The following is a 13,503-nucleotide window of genomic DNA, read 5'->3' on the forward strand; positions in this document are numbered from 1 at the left end:
TATACATATCATGTTGCTTCTAATCGTGTCAGAACCATAGACTGTAAAAATATCCGTACATGATGACTTTTAAGCAAAAACATTACAAAGCATGAATGAGCTTTAACAGACGACGAAAGATGTTTCGGTTTTTGGTGTCTTGTCACTGAAAATGTGTCTGTTTTTATATCATGTTCACACCAGCTGACAAATACACTGGGAGAAGGGTGAGGGTTACTCGGTTACTAACAGCATTGGTGGTTATTATATTCACCAACAGAGGGCGCTGTGAGCCGCGCTGATTACTGGATTGCACGCGGCGGATTCTAGAACTGAAGCTGTTCGACGGCAAACCTGTTATCAACAAGAGAGACGCAGTTTTAGGTTTAAGGTAGTCAAATACTAGTTATTCTCGTTAAGGTAACACTATTTATATGTACATTTTAATTAGACTCGAATTGAGAGTGGAATAGAGTTTTGAATGTTCATAAATCTTTGTTATAACACAGTAACTACAACAACACAAAAATTAAATGCGTGAATATAAGTTTGAATACGTTTTTAACAAGCTACATTTTATTCCGTTTGAAAATGGAAAACAAATGAACAAAACGTACACGGACCATTGTGCTCAAAAAACCTTGAACACGGTTATCGGCCCATTCCTACTATTTAGAAATAGTAAACACCCCTTTCCAAAAAAGCAGACATACATATGAAGTTATTTGATAAGAATTTGCTAAAATATAAAAACAATACTTATATATTCACTAAATACTTAATAAAATAATTTCTTACACATTCTAGATTTGTTTTATTTTGTAATGTGGATTTGTAAAGCTGAAATGTTGTCATAAAAACCTACTGTCTGTATTCGTTTGCTGTTTTATGTAGTTACTGTTTTACTATTTCAAGTGGTGTGCGTGTGTGTAATTGAGTTAAAATCTGCTGGGGTCAGTTTTTATTAGGGCTGCATGATTTTGTAAAAATCTGACATTGCGATATTTTGTTTTTCTGCGATATGTATTGCGATACAGTTGTTATAGTTGGGAAGAATTCTTGGTCTCACTTTTTTTAAGGTTCAGTTCTTGCTCTTAGCGTTTTAATGGTCCTTAGCATCCTTCTAATATTTTTAATAGTTATTAAGGTAGTTTGATTATTGGGTAGGATCAGGGATGTAGAATACGATCAGTACTAATAAGCAGTCAATGTGAATGCTAATAAGCAACTAGTTAATAGTGAGAATTGGTCCCTAAAGTGTTGCCTAATATTTATTTTTATTGACTGGGATGATTCTGTCGGGGAGTGAATCCTGCATAACATGTAATAAACAAACTACAAGCATAGATAAATGCAAAAAAGCAAAGATACAAGTGAAATAAACAGTGAATGCATTATGGTTTTTTATATGTAAATGTAAAAATGACACTGCAAAGTCGACTCAACATTGCACATCTTTGCAATGTGACTATTGCGGATACACACATTGCAATATCGATGCTGAAACGATATATTGTGCAGCACTAGTTTTTATCATAAATAATTATAAATATATCCCACAACAACATGCAAAAAATGGTTTGCTCATTTTAATGAATTAATAGCTAATTATAGATAATTAAATGTGATTTAATCTGTAAAGGTAAAAAAATTCTTGTCAAAAATTTGGTCCCCTTATAACTGAATTATAAAAACAGTATGTTATGTATAAACTCATAGAATTTTTGCATGAACATTCTTAAAACTTACGGTGACAACATTAGTTGAAGAAATAAGTTTTTCTAATCAGACAGGCGAACACATCTTTTAATCGGTTTATTAAGTAAAAATGATATATTTACAGAACACAAGCACACAGCTTCTGGTGATGATAACACAAATAAATACACGTTTCTCTTTCAAACAGGGAAGATGGTTTCATTTCTTCTCCACAATCTGTGGCTCTGAGAGCTTCTTAAGGGCGAGCTCCTGCACGAGACTCTTCACCAGACCCTTGTAGAGCGGCTCTGGATCCTGACAGAGACGAATAACAGTAAGATTTATCAGATGACAACACCTTTAGAAATACATTATCTAAGTGAAATGGTTCAATACTTTTTTTCTTGCTGTATCAGTCAAAAAAATTGCAATTAGATTTTTTCCGCAAATCACGAAAGTTATTTTGGCTTTTATAAAGCAACTTTTTGCTTTGTGATAAACAACATAAACATGGATTTCTGTGAAGTTTTCTAAGTGCAGGTTTAACAAACAATACCATGAAATACTGTACCCATAAACACACACACGCATGCACGCACGCGCAAACAAACAATAAAAAAAAGCTATGTACATAAAATAACAACATAAAACACAGAATAAACATAAGTAAATAAATCCAAATGCAGATTTTGTTGTTTGTCACAAAAAAAGCTGCAATTTTTATTTGTTTGTTTATTTTCGGATACAAAACTTGGTGGAATAAGCAAGGGTGTAACAAAATGTGGGATTATAATTCGATTTAAATCTCATTTCCTGCATCTACACATATACTTGAGGCACATAATAAAAGAAAATCTAGAAAAAAAAAACTATTAAACAAACTTAATTCAAACGAACCTAACACTAACTGTGTGTGCTGAATCACTATGTTGTAATATCAATTGCAGCTATCAATTGCAAATTATATAATTTATTTATTATTTATTTACTGCCACATCAGCAACTTATGGCTACTTCATGGGAAAAAGGATATACATAAAAATATTACATGATAAAAAGAAATTTGTATTACAATAAAAAGTTACTTAGATAAATATCAAATATAAATAAATGAAATCCACACAAAAATATATTTAAAGTTAAATATGATTTTTCAGTTCAATTTTTGATAAATAATTTAAGATTCTTCCTTTTTATCCTTTTAAAATTGTCCATCAAAGTACTCTCCTTATAAAAATTTTGTCTAATTGTATTTAAACTTTCACATTCCAACAAAATATGTTTGATAGTAGAAGCAGCCTGGCAGTAATTACATTTAGGTGGGTCTTCGTTGTTGAGTAAATACAAATGAGTCAACCTAGAATGTGAAATTCGACATCTAGTATAGACAGTCTGAACATGCCTGGTCTCAAAATTATAATTTGCTAAGTTTCTTTCATTAACTTTCGGGTTAATTTTATGTAATTTATTATTCATGCAGTTGTCCCATTCACATTGCCATGTTTTATTAATGTACAAATTCATTGTGGGTTTCAAGTCTTCAGGAGGAATTAAACATTCTTTCACTTTCAAGAAGATAGCCTGTTTTGTTGCCTAGATGAAGCAGCAAAACAGGCTATTCCTGGTGCTAATTCTCTGTACAGCATATATTGGAAAAAGTTAAGAGTAACATCAGGAGGTGACAAAAACTGTATGAGAGAATATACAATAATTCTGACCTGATTTAATATATGGATCAACCAACTCACATCACCTTTTTTCCCTTGTTGACATTAAAGTCATCTGTTGCTGCTTTGTGTTTCATCGCTGACTGAAACTATAATTGACCACAACATCTGCTCATTCAGGGTGTCCGCTGGGTCTTAAAATGTCTTAAGTTTCAAAAACTAAATTTCGGGCCTTAAAAAGACTTAAATTTATCGCCAATAGCCTAGTGGTTAAGTGCGCTGACATATAGCAGCACCAAGGTGCTCACGGCAACCTGAGTTCGATTCCTGGCTCAAGGTCCTATGCCGTCCCTTGCCCTCTCTCTGCTCCCAATGCTATTCCTGTCTGTCCTACACCCTCCTACCTCAATAAAATGTGAAAAACCTTAAAAATATATATTTAAAAAAATCTATTCACTGAAATATTGTTCTAGATTTTAAATAATTTTTTAACAGGTCTTAATTTTTCCATCTTATTGATCAATCACCATCAATACATCTCAATAAAACCATATTTTTTATATTTAAGTTTTTTTTTTTTTGCAAAGAGCCAATTCACAATAACTGTAAGACATTTTTACAGAAGATTCCCCAAAAAAATTCAGGGAGAGACAACTAAAAATAATTATAAGATTCCCTTATGATAATACATTAGAACAAAACCTGTATAAGTCAAAAATTTCATTCTTAATAGTTAAAAATGTAAATAAAAAAAGTCTTGAATTTTACTTGATGAAACCTGCAGTTATTAGAAACTTCAGTTATTTGAGAGCATGCACCCAGACATAGGACCTAGTTATTGGATGCTTTTTGGATGTGTTTAGGTAATTTTGAATTTGTTTAGAAAAACAAAATCATTGTTATTTTGATAATTCTGAAAAGCTTTAGGAACAACAAATAATAATTTGACTTCTATTTGATCATTTGGTATCAGAAGTGGCTTATATGAAAGGCAAAGACCTCTAGATTGCGCTTATTTTACCAAAATAAAATATGATCATGCCTTGATTTTTTATTATTTAATTAGCAAAGTGAGGTCTGACTTTGCTTAAACAAAAGTCTTGTCACTTAACAGAAATAATGTCCAGAATAGAATATAAAGTCATGGTGCAGTGGAAAGATTTCTTGGATTCATCTTCAGGGCCTCTTCATTCATCTTACCCCAGACATGCTCAATAATGTTCATAACTGGTGACTTGGCTGGCCAATCCTGGAGCACCTTGACCTTCTTTGCTTTCAGGAACTTTGATGTGGAGGCTGAAGTATGAGAAGGAGCGCTATCCTGCTAAAGAATTTGCCCTCTTCCGTTGTTTTATAATGTAATGTAATGGGCAGCACAAATGTCTTGATACCTCAGGCTGTTGATGTTGCCATTGGCTCTGCAGATCTCTTGCATACCCCCATACTAAATGTAATTTCTAATTCACCAAACTTGACTGATTTCTGTGAGAATTTTGGGTCAATGCGCGTACTTCTGCAGTATCTGTAATGATTGGGATGCAGCTCGACAGATGATTCATCTGAAAAATCTACCTTCTGCCACTTTTCCAAATGACCAACTAGGAGTCAAGTTATTATTTACTGCTCTTGCAACTTGGATCCATGACAAGACCTTTGTCAGGCTCTGTATAATGACTATATGAAATTTCTCTACCACTGACTATCCCTCACAATCATTTGTATTACCTTTTTCTCCAGTAGTCTCTGTTTCTCGACTGCCTCCTCCAGACTCAAGCCCACCCATTCAGCCTCCTCCTCTGGCACCTCAAACTGCTGCTCGCAGGAATCCAGACAAAGGCAAGTGGAAGATAACACACACAGGTTGATTACTAGCACGGTTGGGTTGTTCATTTATATTAGCACTAAATCAACTCACCTTGTAGCGCTTGTAGATTTTCTCTCTGCGCTGTTGATCCTCGGGGTACAGGTCTGTGTCTTTGCGTGCCAGCCGTAGAAGCATCGCTCGTTTTAGATTCATACCGAATTTGGAGTTCAAATCTTGTTTTGGGGTCTGGTTAAAAACAGATCCACACAAAATATAGATCAAATATACCTATAAACTTCTTCAACAACAAAAAAGTAACATAAGAGGATTATTATGTAAATTGATAGTTTATTAAACTGAATTGAACACATGAATGTTTTTGAACGCATGATTTGTTCTGCTTGTATTTAGCCCGTAATTATAACATACTAAAAAAGAATTAAATAAATGTATAATATATATATATTACTGCTTAACACTTTCATTACAATATCATTGAAAATCTCAGTAGATCAGCAGTTTCTGAAATACTCTGACCAGCCCATCTGGCACCAACAAACATGCCACGTTTAAAGTCACTTAACCTTTAGTCCCCATTCTGATGCTCGGTTTAAACTGCAGATCCTCTTGACTATGTCTACATGCTTAAATGCACTGAGTTGCTGCCATGTGATTGGCTGATTAGAAATTTGTGTTAACGAGCAGTTGCCTAATAAATTGGCCGGTGAGTGTAGTAATTCCACAAAGCATACTACATGCCAGACTTACTGCAGATATTTTGCAACATACTAGTAAAATAATGTATAGCTATTTTATCTTAATAATTAAAAATAATAATACATAATAAATGCCAGAAACATTTGGAGCTCTTTTTATTGACCTTTTATTAGATGTTTTAATATAATATGCATTATTTAATATTACCATATATATAGTGAATATTGTTATATAAACATATTATTATAATCTTAAAAGTTGTATGATTGTCATAAAATAATACAACATACCAAATGTCATATATGACAAATAATACAGGGAAATATACCATATACACAAAACTTTATGCCATGAACATATATTATTCATATATAATTATGAATTTTCATATATAAATTTATATATTATTATATGTTTTATATAATATTGAAAAAACAATTTTACAATACTTTCACAAATATTATTATACAGAAGTGTTAATTTCTATAATTAATTTATTTTTGCAATTACATAATGAAACGTTCTATCTGCCAAAGATGTGCGGATTTTAGTCATGTTTTTGATAATAATGAACATTTCTTCTATCATTATTGTCCATTTACTTATGCTACTGCACAAACAGTAACTGCAATTTTTGCATAATAATACACAATTAATGCCACAAACACTGTGAAACCTTTAAAGTCCTTTTTAAAATACGGTTTTAATATTATATGCAATAATTTATAACAACACTTTATACTATTTCTATATAAACATACATTATTATGCACAACTTGTTTTTTATTATCATCATAATATAATGCAATATGCCATAATTAAAATAATAAACTATATACCATACACGTATATTATTATGTAGAACTATTATAATTTTGGTCAAATATTGAAACAGGCTAAATGAGACTTATAGATTCTCACCTTCAGAATGTAGAAGTCGAAGCCAAAAGCGGCATCGATAAGGTCCAGTGTTCGAGAAGTGACTGTCACACTGAACTTCTGGTCGAGGATCTCGCTGTACAGCTCTCTTGTAAACAGCTGGGGCTTCCAGGTTTTGGGCAGTCTTGTGGAAAGCTGCAATAATATTAATAATAATTCATATTCACATGAGAATCTCTTAGATAAGCCATCCTAAAATAACTTTCTGATTTAAAGCTGCAATCTCTCACTTTTGAATCTTTGTCACCATCTCTGTTTAAAACCTGCAATTGCAGTTATGGGCTATATGATATTAAACAGTGCCTGAAATTAGTCCCCAGCTAGGTAACTACAAGATAACAATGCTTTGTGATATAATTCTACCTTGTTAATATAATTCCAACACAATATTAATGCTCATATTAAGCCAAATGCTTTGGCTATAACTATATTATGCAATGGCTAAAGACAAAACTGAAGGTAAAATGCCCCAAGAACAAGCAGGAACTGAAGACAGTTGCTGTAGAGGCCTGGCAGAGCACCACCAAAAATGAATCCCAGCATCTGGCGATGTCTATACGTTCCATACTTCAGATTGTAATTGACTGCAAGGGATTTGCAGCCAGGTATTAAAAAATGAAAGTTTAATTTATGATTATTATTCTGTCCAATTACTTTTGGTCCCTTAACAAGTGGGAGGCACATATGCAAACTGTTGTAATTCCTACACTGGATGTAAATACCCTCAAATTGAAGCTGACAGTCTACCGATAAAGCACATCTTGTTTGTTTCATTTCAAATCCATTGTGTCGGAGTATAGACTCAAAATTGTTAGAATTGTGTCAGGTGTACAAATATTTATGGACCTAACTGTTTATACATATTTTTTATCTTGGCCTAAACACATTCTTTTGTGCATAGCATGAACAGAATAGGTCCGCTGAGCTTACAGCACTGTAGTACTTCCATATCAGTCATTTTCGCATTTGGCCCTCACTTGTTGTGTACTATTGTTAAAATTTGATATAAAAAGGATTTTCAATTTTATCAGTTTTCTAAATAAATTCTTAAATTGGAATGTGCTAAATAGCAAACTAAAATCTAGAAAAAGTACAAAAAGTTTTTTGAGGTAAACTATTCTTTTAATGTATACAGATATGACATTTTGACACAAAATTTCCAGTAAAAATTAGAAAACATAATTACAAGCAGTTTATTAATCAGGCTAAGGAAAGCTTTTTGACATTGCTTGCTGGTTATGCATTTGCTCAAAATTGATTTTAAATAATTATTACCAAAATAAGTTGCACTATTGGCATCTCCTTTATTTTACCTTGTCGTCTTTGGCATATCTGAAGCCAGATATCCAGCCTTCTCCACCCCAGAGTCCATCCTGTGACTCTGGAGGATAGTAAACGGGGATTGGCACATCCTGGACTCTCTCTCGTTGTCTCGTATCAGGATTGATCCTGTATTTGACACCCAGGGGTTTCCAGTGCACAGTGGTGGGAGGAGAGGTGTCCTGCAGAGAGCGCAGGTAATGCTGCGGCAGACGCGCGTAGATGCCTTTCTGCAGCTTCAGGGCTTCCCAGATCTTTGGGGGATACTTGTGTAGAGGCATCGTGTGAGACAAACCCTTAGAAAGAAGAGTTGAATATGTACACTGATTAGATATAGAAAATAATAATGAATTAACTCTGGGTTAATGATGGAAATGGGTTTTTATTAAAGAATTAAAATAAAACAGCTCTAATTTTTCTTTTTTTTTCTGAGCGAAATTGTGTGACTATAAAAATATTAATTATGTGGCAATCAGGTTTGGAGGATATTAATAATCACTATTAATTCTAGACTAGGGCTGGGCAATTTGGTGTAAATTCAAAAACTCGATTACGATTAATAAAGGATTATTTTTTTTAATATGATTTATTTTTTTACTATTTTTTGACAGGTTTTGTACAATAAATATGCTCACATATTATAGGTGAGAGATTCTTGAATGAAAGGTAGTTTACTTGATTTTAAAATAACTGAAGGAAGCACGCACTATCTACTATCTATGATTATTTAATGAACATCAATGTTGAACAACTGAAATTGAAGCACACATCGGCTAAAACAAACTTTTCCTTTAAAAAGTGAAAATAAATAACTTGCACTTTTAGAAACAAAATTTTTTTTTTTTCGGAGCGTTTCATATCAAAAGTTGAAAATAAGCAGAATATCTTCTAAATAAAATAACTCTTGTATATCTAGTAAATAAAATGTTAAGCAGTGCATGTCTTGCATCTTCTGTAAACATTTATTAAAATGTAAATAATAACTTTAATGTAATGGAGAATATGCCATCTCAAGGCATCTCTGACACAGCTTTCAATCATCATCAATGTAGAGCAAAGTATGGCTCAAGAATGAGTTTATCGTCCTACTTGACCAGAGAATAGATGTGGCTGTAAAGTGGACGCAGAAGTATGAATTAGCCTTAACAGAGCGGGGTCACATGACTTGTGGAGACAAGGGGTCACATGACTTTCCCCGACAGGGAAAGTAATAGAAAAAATTGACCTGGAAAAATGTGATCGATTACAGGTTCTGAATGTCGATTTCAATTACTTTTTGATTAATCGCCCAGCCCTATTCTAGAAATTGAATTTTTCAGTTGAAAATAATTCATAGGGTACATTATTCAAAGAAAGAAAATACATAGAATCTTCCAAAATATTTCACCTCATTACAAATGTAATTGATCAGATACGGATCTATTTAAACACATTTTTTGTTCTAAGATACAGACTTTTCATATTGGTTTTCCTTTTTTTTTTGCCTATGTTATATATGAGGGGTGTCACAGTGGCTCATTGAGTAGCATGATCGCCTTACAGTAAGAAGGTTCCTCGGCTGGGCCAGTTGGCATTTCTATGTGGAGTTTGCATGTTCTCCCAGTGTTCACAAGGGTTTCCTCCGGGTGCTCCGGTTTTCCCCAAAAGTCCAAAGACATGTTATAGGTGAAATGGGTAAGCTAAATTGTCTGTAGTGTATGGGTGTGAATGAGAGTGTTTGGGTGTTTCCCAGTGATGGGTTGCAGCTGGAACATATTAAAACATTAAAATATATGCTGGATAAGTTGACGGTTCATTCCACTATGGTGACCCCAGATAATTAAATGGACTATGCCGAAGAAAAAAAAAATGAATGAATGAATGAATGTTATATGTGGACAAAACATGTAAATCAGATACATTTTCTTTCTGAATCTGTCTTCAGTAAAACTTATTAGAAATTAGATAAGTTTTACACACTAAAATGTCATTAAAATATTGATAGAATAGCTTCTTTATATTGACATTTTATTTGCAATAAAATGCGAAACAATAGGTGCGTTCGACTTCATGCAGCGCTGCGCAGATCGATCGAAATCTGTCTCAAAGCGGTGCATTCTGGTTAGAAATCTTGTCCGGATTGATGCTGCGCCGACGCCACGTGACTGTCACATGTGGCATCAAAGTACCGCGACAGCGCTCCGAGATCAGACGGCAAACTCAGACCGTGCAGCTTCTGAAGAGCGACTGCAGGAGCTTTGATGACGACACCGATATTACACGATTGGCCGAGTTCACCACATGACAACAAACACGTGTATTTCGGGTTTATAATTGGACAAATTCCGATTCAAAAGTTTCAAAACAAACAATTCACTTTTCACACCCTCTCTATTCTGTACACATCTTGCTTATTAAAAGACTACAAATATTTTACTGCAGTATCATCTTTTGTTAAATAATCTGGTTATAAAGGTTAGCTTGTTTGCACAGGTTTATTTTTTAACTTTTTTATACAGACTATTTACTGCATTCATCTCCATGAACGATTTAAATGATATATTTTAGTGTATATTTTAGTGAATAACCTAAATATGAACTCAAATAAGTCTTACAGACTTGAAATAAGAAAATCATCATCATTGATCCTGCCACCCTAAAGCTCTCTTAACAAATTAAAGTAAAGAACTATTTTATTAAATAATTATAAAATGGCTTTATTATAATATAAATATATATTTTATTTTCTATCTAGCAGTTTAAAGGCTACCTGCTCTTTCTGGGAAACTTATACATAGCTCACTTATTTTACCTTTTGTTCTTTTCAACACAATCTTTTTGGATTAAAATGCTTTTTTGAAAATTCATTCATCATCCAAAATAATGTCATTTATTAAGACCTAATCAAAACACCTTGTTTTGCTTTTTACATGGGAAATTTTTATATCTATAAATGTACATATATGTAAACCCTTTTTAAGCAGATTCAAACAAGAAGTATTAGCCTAAAGATTGATGTTTAACTCCTAGAATTTATGCTTATTGCTTTGTATTTAATAGACCTGTTCGTTTTTATGTTTATATTAACCTCTCATTTCCTCTTATTTCTCTCATGCATTTGTTATATATTTTATTCATAATTCTCTCTTATTGGTTAAAAAGGAACTACAGTTTGAAGAGCCTGTATTCTGTTTTATTTGTAAATGTTTTGTTGTTATAAATAAAAATAACAAAAAATATGATGACGCCATGTGATCGGTCATCATGACTGCAGCAACTTTGAGTCCCGAAGTGTCCAGCTGTCCGTCTTGACGGCTCCGTTTTCAACTCCGCCCCGCCTGCGCTCGGCTAATCTCGTTGATCACCGGCTGCAGCTGAGCTTCATGTCGAACGCACCTAATAGTTTCTGACATATTAAAAGCGACCATTTAAAGATCACATTTCCATGAAACAAATAATTAAATAAGATTAAATAATTATACTTTGCTTTATATACTTAAAACCACCTATAAACCACCATGTTTTACTCAGCATATTGTCATTTTATCCGGTGGTTTAAAGCTGAATCTTCAGCAGCTCTACTCTTTATGTCACATGAAATCATCTGATCCTACAACTATAATATCGATATACTAATATTAGCAAACAATTCAGCACTCTTACCGGGGATTGACGCGATCGGGAAATGTTATAAATTGTTTTACATGATAAATGTTAGCCTGCTAGCCTCTCAATCCAGCATGCATGAAGCTAACCAAGGGCACTGTACGTCATTTCCTATGACAGACACTTCAGTGAGCGCTGTGATTGGTCCAGTTGAGTGTTTAATGCGCTGATTGGGTTGTTCGCGTGGCTGCGCTTCCGGGTTTATGAAAATTATAAAGCGGCACATGACGCAAAGTATTTTATAAGTAACGTTTATTATTTTCAGTATCGTCTGTTTTGTGTAATTTCTTAAATATTTTTGTAGTGATGAGACTCAAGGTCGCCCGAAAGGTGGAATTGAACCACTCTGCCGCTAGGCAGCTACAGGTTTGAAGCCTGCACCCCGGACCACCGAGGTTCATCCGGGCATTCGAAGCAGCGGAAACCACCCTTATATACAGGTCGTGGCAGTGATGTGCTTTACATCTGTGGTGAGGGGATATTTCTAAAACTATATTTGGCAGCATATCATCATCTTATCATCATCTCCTTATGATGTATTAGTCCCCCGTAAAGTATGAACTGCAGGGAAATACACGTTTAGCAGAAATCCTGCATTAAACACAGCGCTGCACCGCATGCAGATTAATTGTTTGCTATTGGTTGAGACTTGGGTGGAGTTTTTATGTCATTGTTCGTTGTTTGTTAATTAATGACATCTTCAAGACTTCTAAAGGTGCCTTTGTAAGTAGACAAAAGTGGATTAAACAAGGAGAAAAAAATACTAAATATTTTTTTTTAATTTAGAAAAACGTAAAAATGAAATGTCATCTATGTGTAAACTCAGTATTAATAACAGAATATGTGAAAGTAATAAAGAAATTGCTGAGTATGTCACACAGTTTTATAAGAATCTATATACTTCAGACCCTTACAATGAAAAAGAAGCTGAATTGTTATTAAGTAAAATATCTGATACAACAAGTATTATACAAGAAGACTTTAAATACTTTGTGACCAAGATATTAATCTAGAAGAGATAAATAAATTGAAGGGATTGAAGGATAATAAATCTCCAGGAAACGATGGATTGACTAGTGAATTTTACAAGACGTTTATAACACAGTTATCTCCTTTTTTAGTCGCAATGTTTAAAGAATCTATTACTTGTGGGGAGCTACCCACAACTCTTAAACAAGGTCTTATTACAATAATCCCTAAACCCAATAAGGATAAACTTTATATTGATAACTGGAGACCGATTACTCTTCTGAATAACGATGATGCAAAACTTTTTGCTCTTGTTTTTGCAAGATTAAAAAAGGGTCTGGGGGAGATTATTGAAGAAGAGCAAACAGGCTTTATGACTGGAAGACATATCAGTAATAATATTAGGTTACTTTTAGATATGATTGATTATAATTATTATATACCAAATGACTCTTTTATTTTATTTATAGACTTTTATAAAGCATTTGATACTGTAAGTCATGAGTTTCTGTTTAGATGCATTAAACATTTTGGTTTTGGTGAGTACTTTAAAACAGTTGTTAGAACTATTTACAATGGATGCAATAGCTCAGTTAAATTATCTGCAGGTACAAGTGGTAGACTTGAGATTAATCGAGGTATACAACAGGGTAGCCCTTTATCTCCATTTTTGTTTTTATTAGTCACAAATTATGGCCCTATATATTAAAAAAGCAGATTTTGAAGGTATACGCGTATTTGGAAAAGAATTTAAATTATCCCAAC

The 13,503-nt window shown here is 33.4% G+C and overlaps 1 protein-coding gene and 1 non-coding gene across 2 annotated transcripts; both read right to left on the minus strand.

The window, feature by feature from the left end:
• Nucleotides 1–1,783: 1,783 nt before the first annotated feature.
• Nucleotides 1,784–11,870, minus strand: mrpl28 (mitochondrial ribosomal protein L28). Its single transcript, NM_001024399.1, is given in 6 exon segments — nucleotides 1,784–1,992; nucleotides 5,070–5,156; nucleotides 5,260–5,394; nucleotides 6,787–6,939; nucleotides 8,118–8,420; nucleotides 11,767–11,870. Coding segments are annotated over 5 exon segments (759 nt in total). The 5' UTR covers nucleotides 8,406–8,420; nucleotides 11,767–11,870; the 3' UTR covers nucleotides 1,784–1,896.
• Nucleotides 11,871–12,089: 219 nt separating this feature from the next.
• trnastop-uca (transfer RNA opal suppressor (anticodon UCA)) lies at nucleotides 12,090–12,176 on the minus strand. The gene has a single exon. It is a non-coding gene; the product is annotated as a tRNA-Sec (tRNA).
• Between the last annotated feature and the right edge of the window lie 1,327 nt (nucleotides 12,177–13,503).

This window comes from Danio rerio, chromosome 15, assembly GCF_049306965.1.
Source record: "Danio rerio strain Tuebingen ecotype United States chromosome 15, GRCz12tu, whole genome shotgun sequence".
Taxonomy (NCBI): Eukaryota; Metazoa; Chordata; class Actinopteri; order Cypriniformes; family Danionidae; genus Danio; species Danio rerio.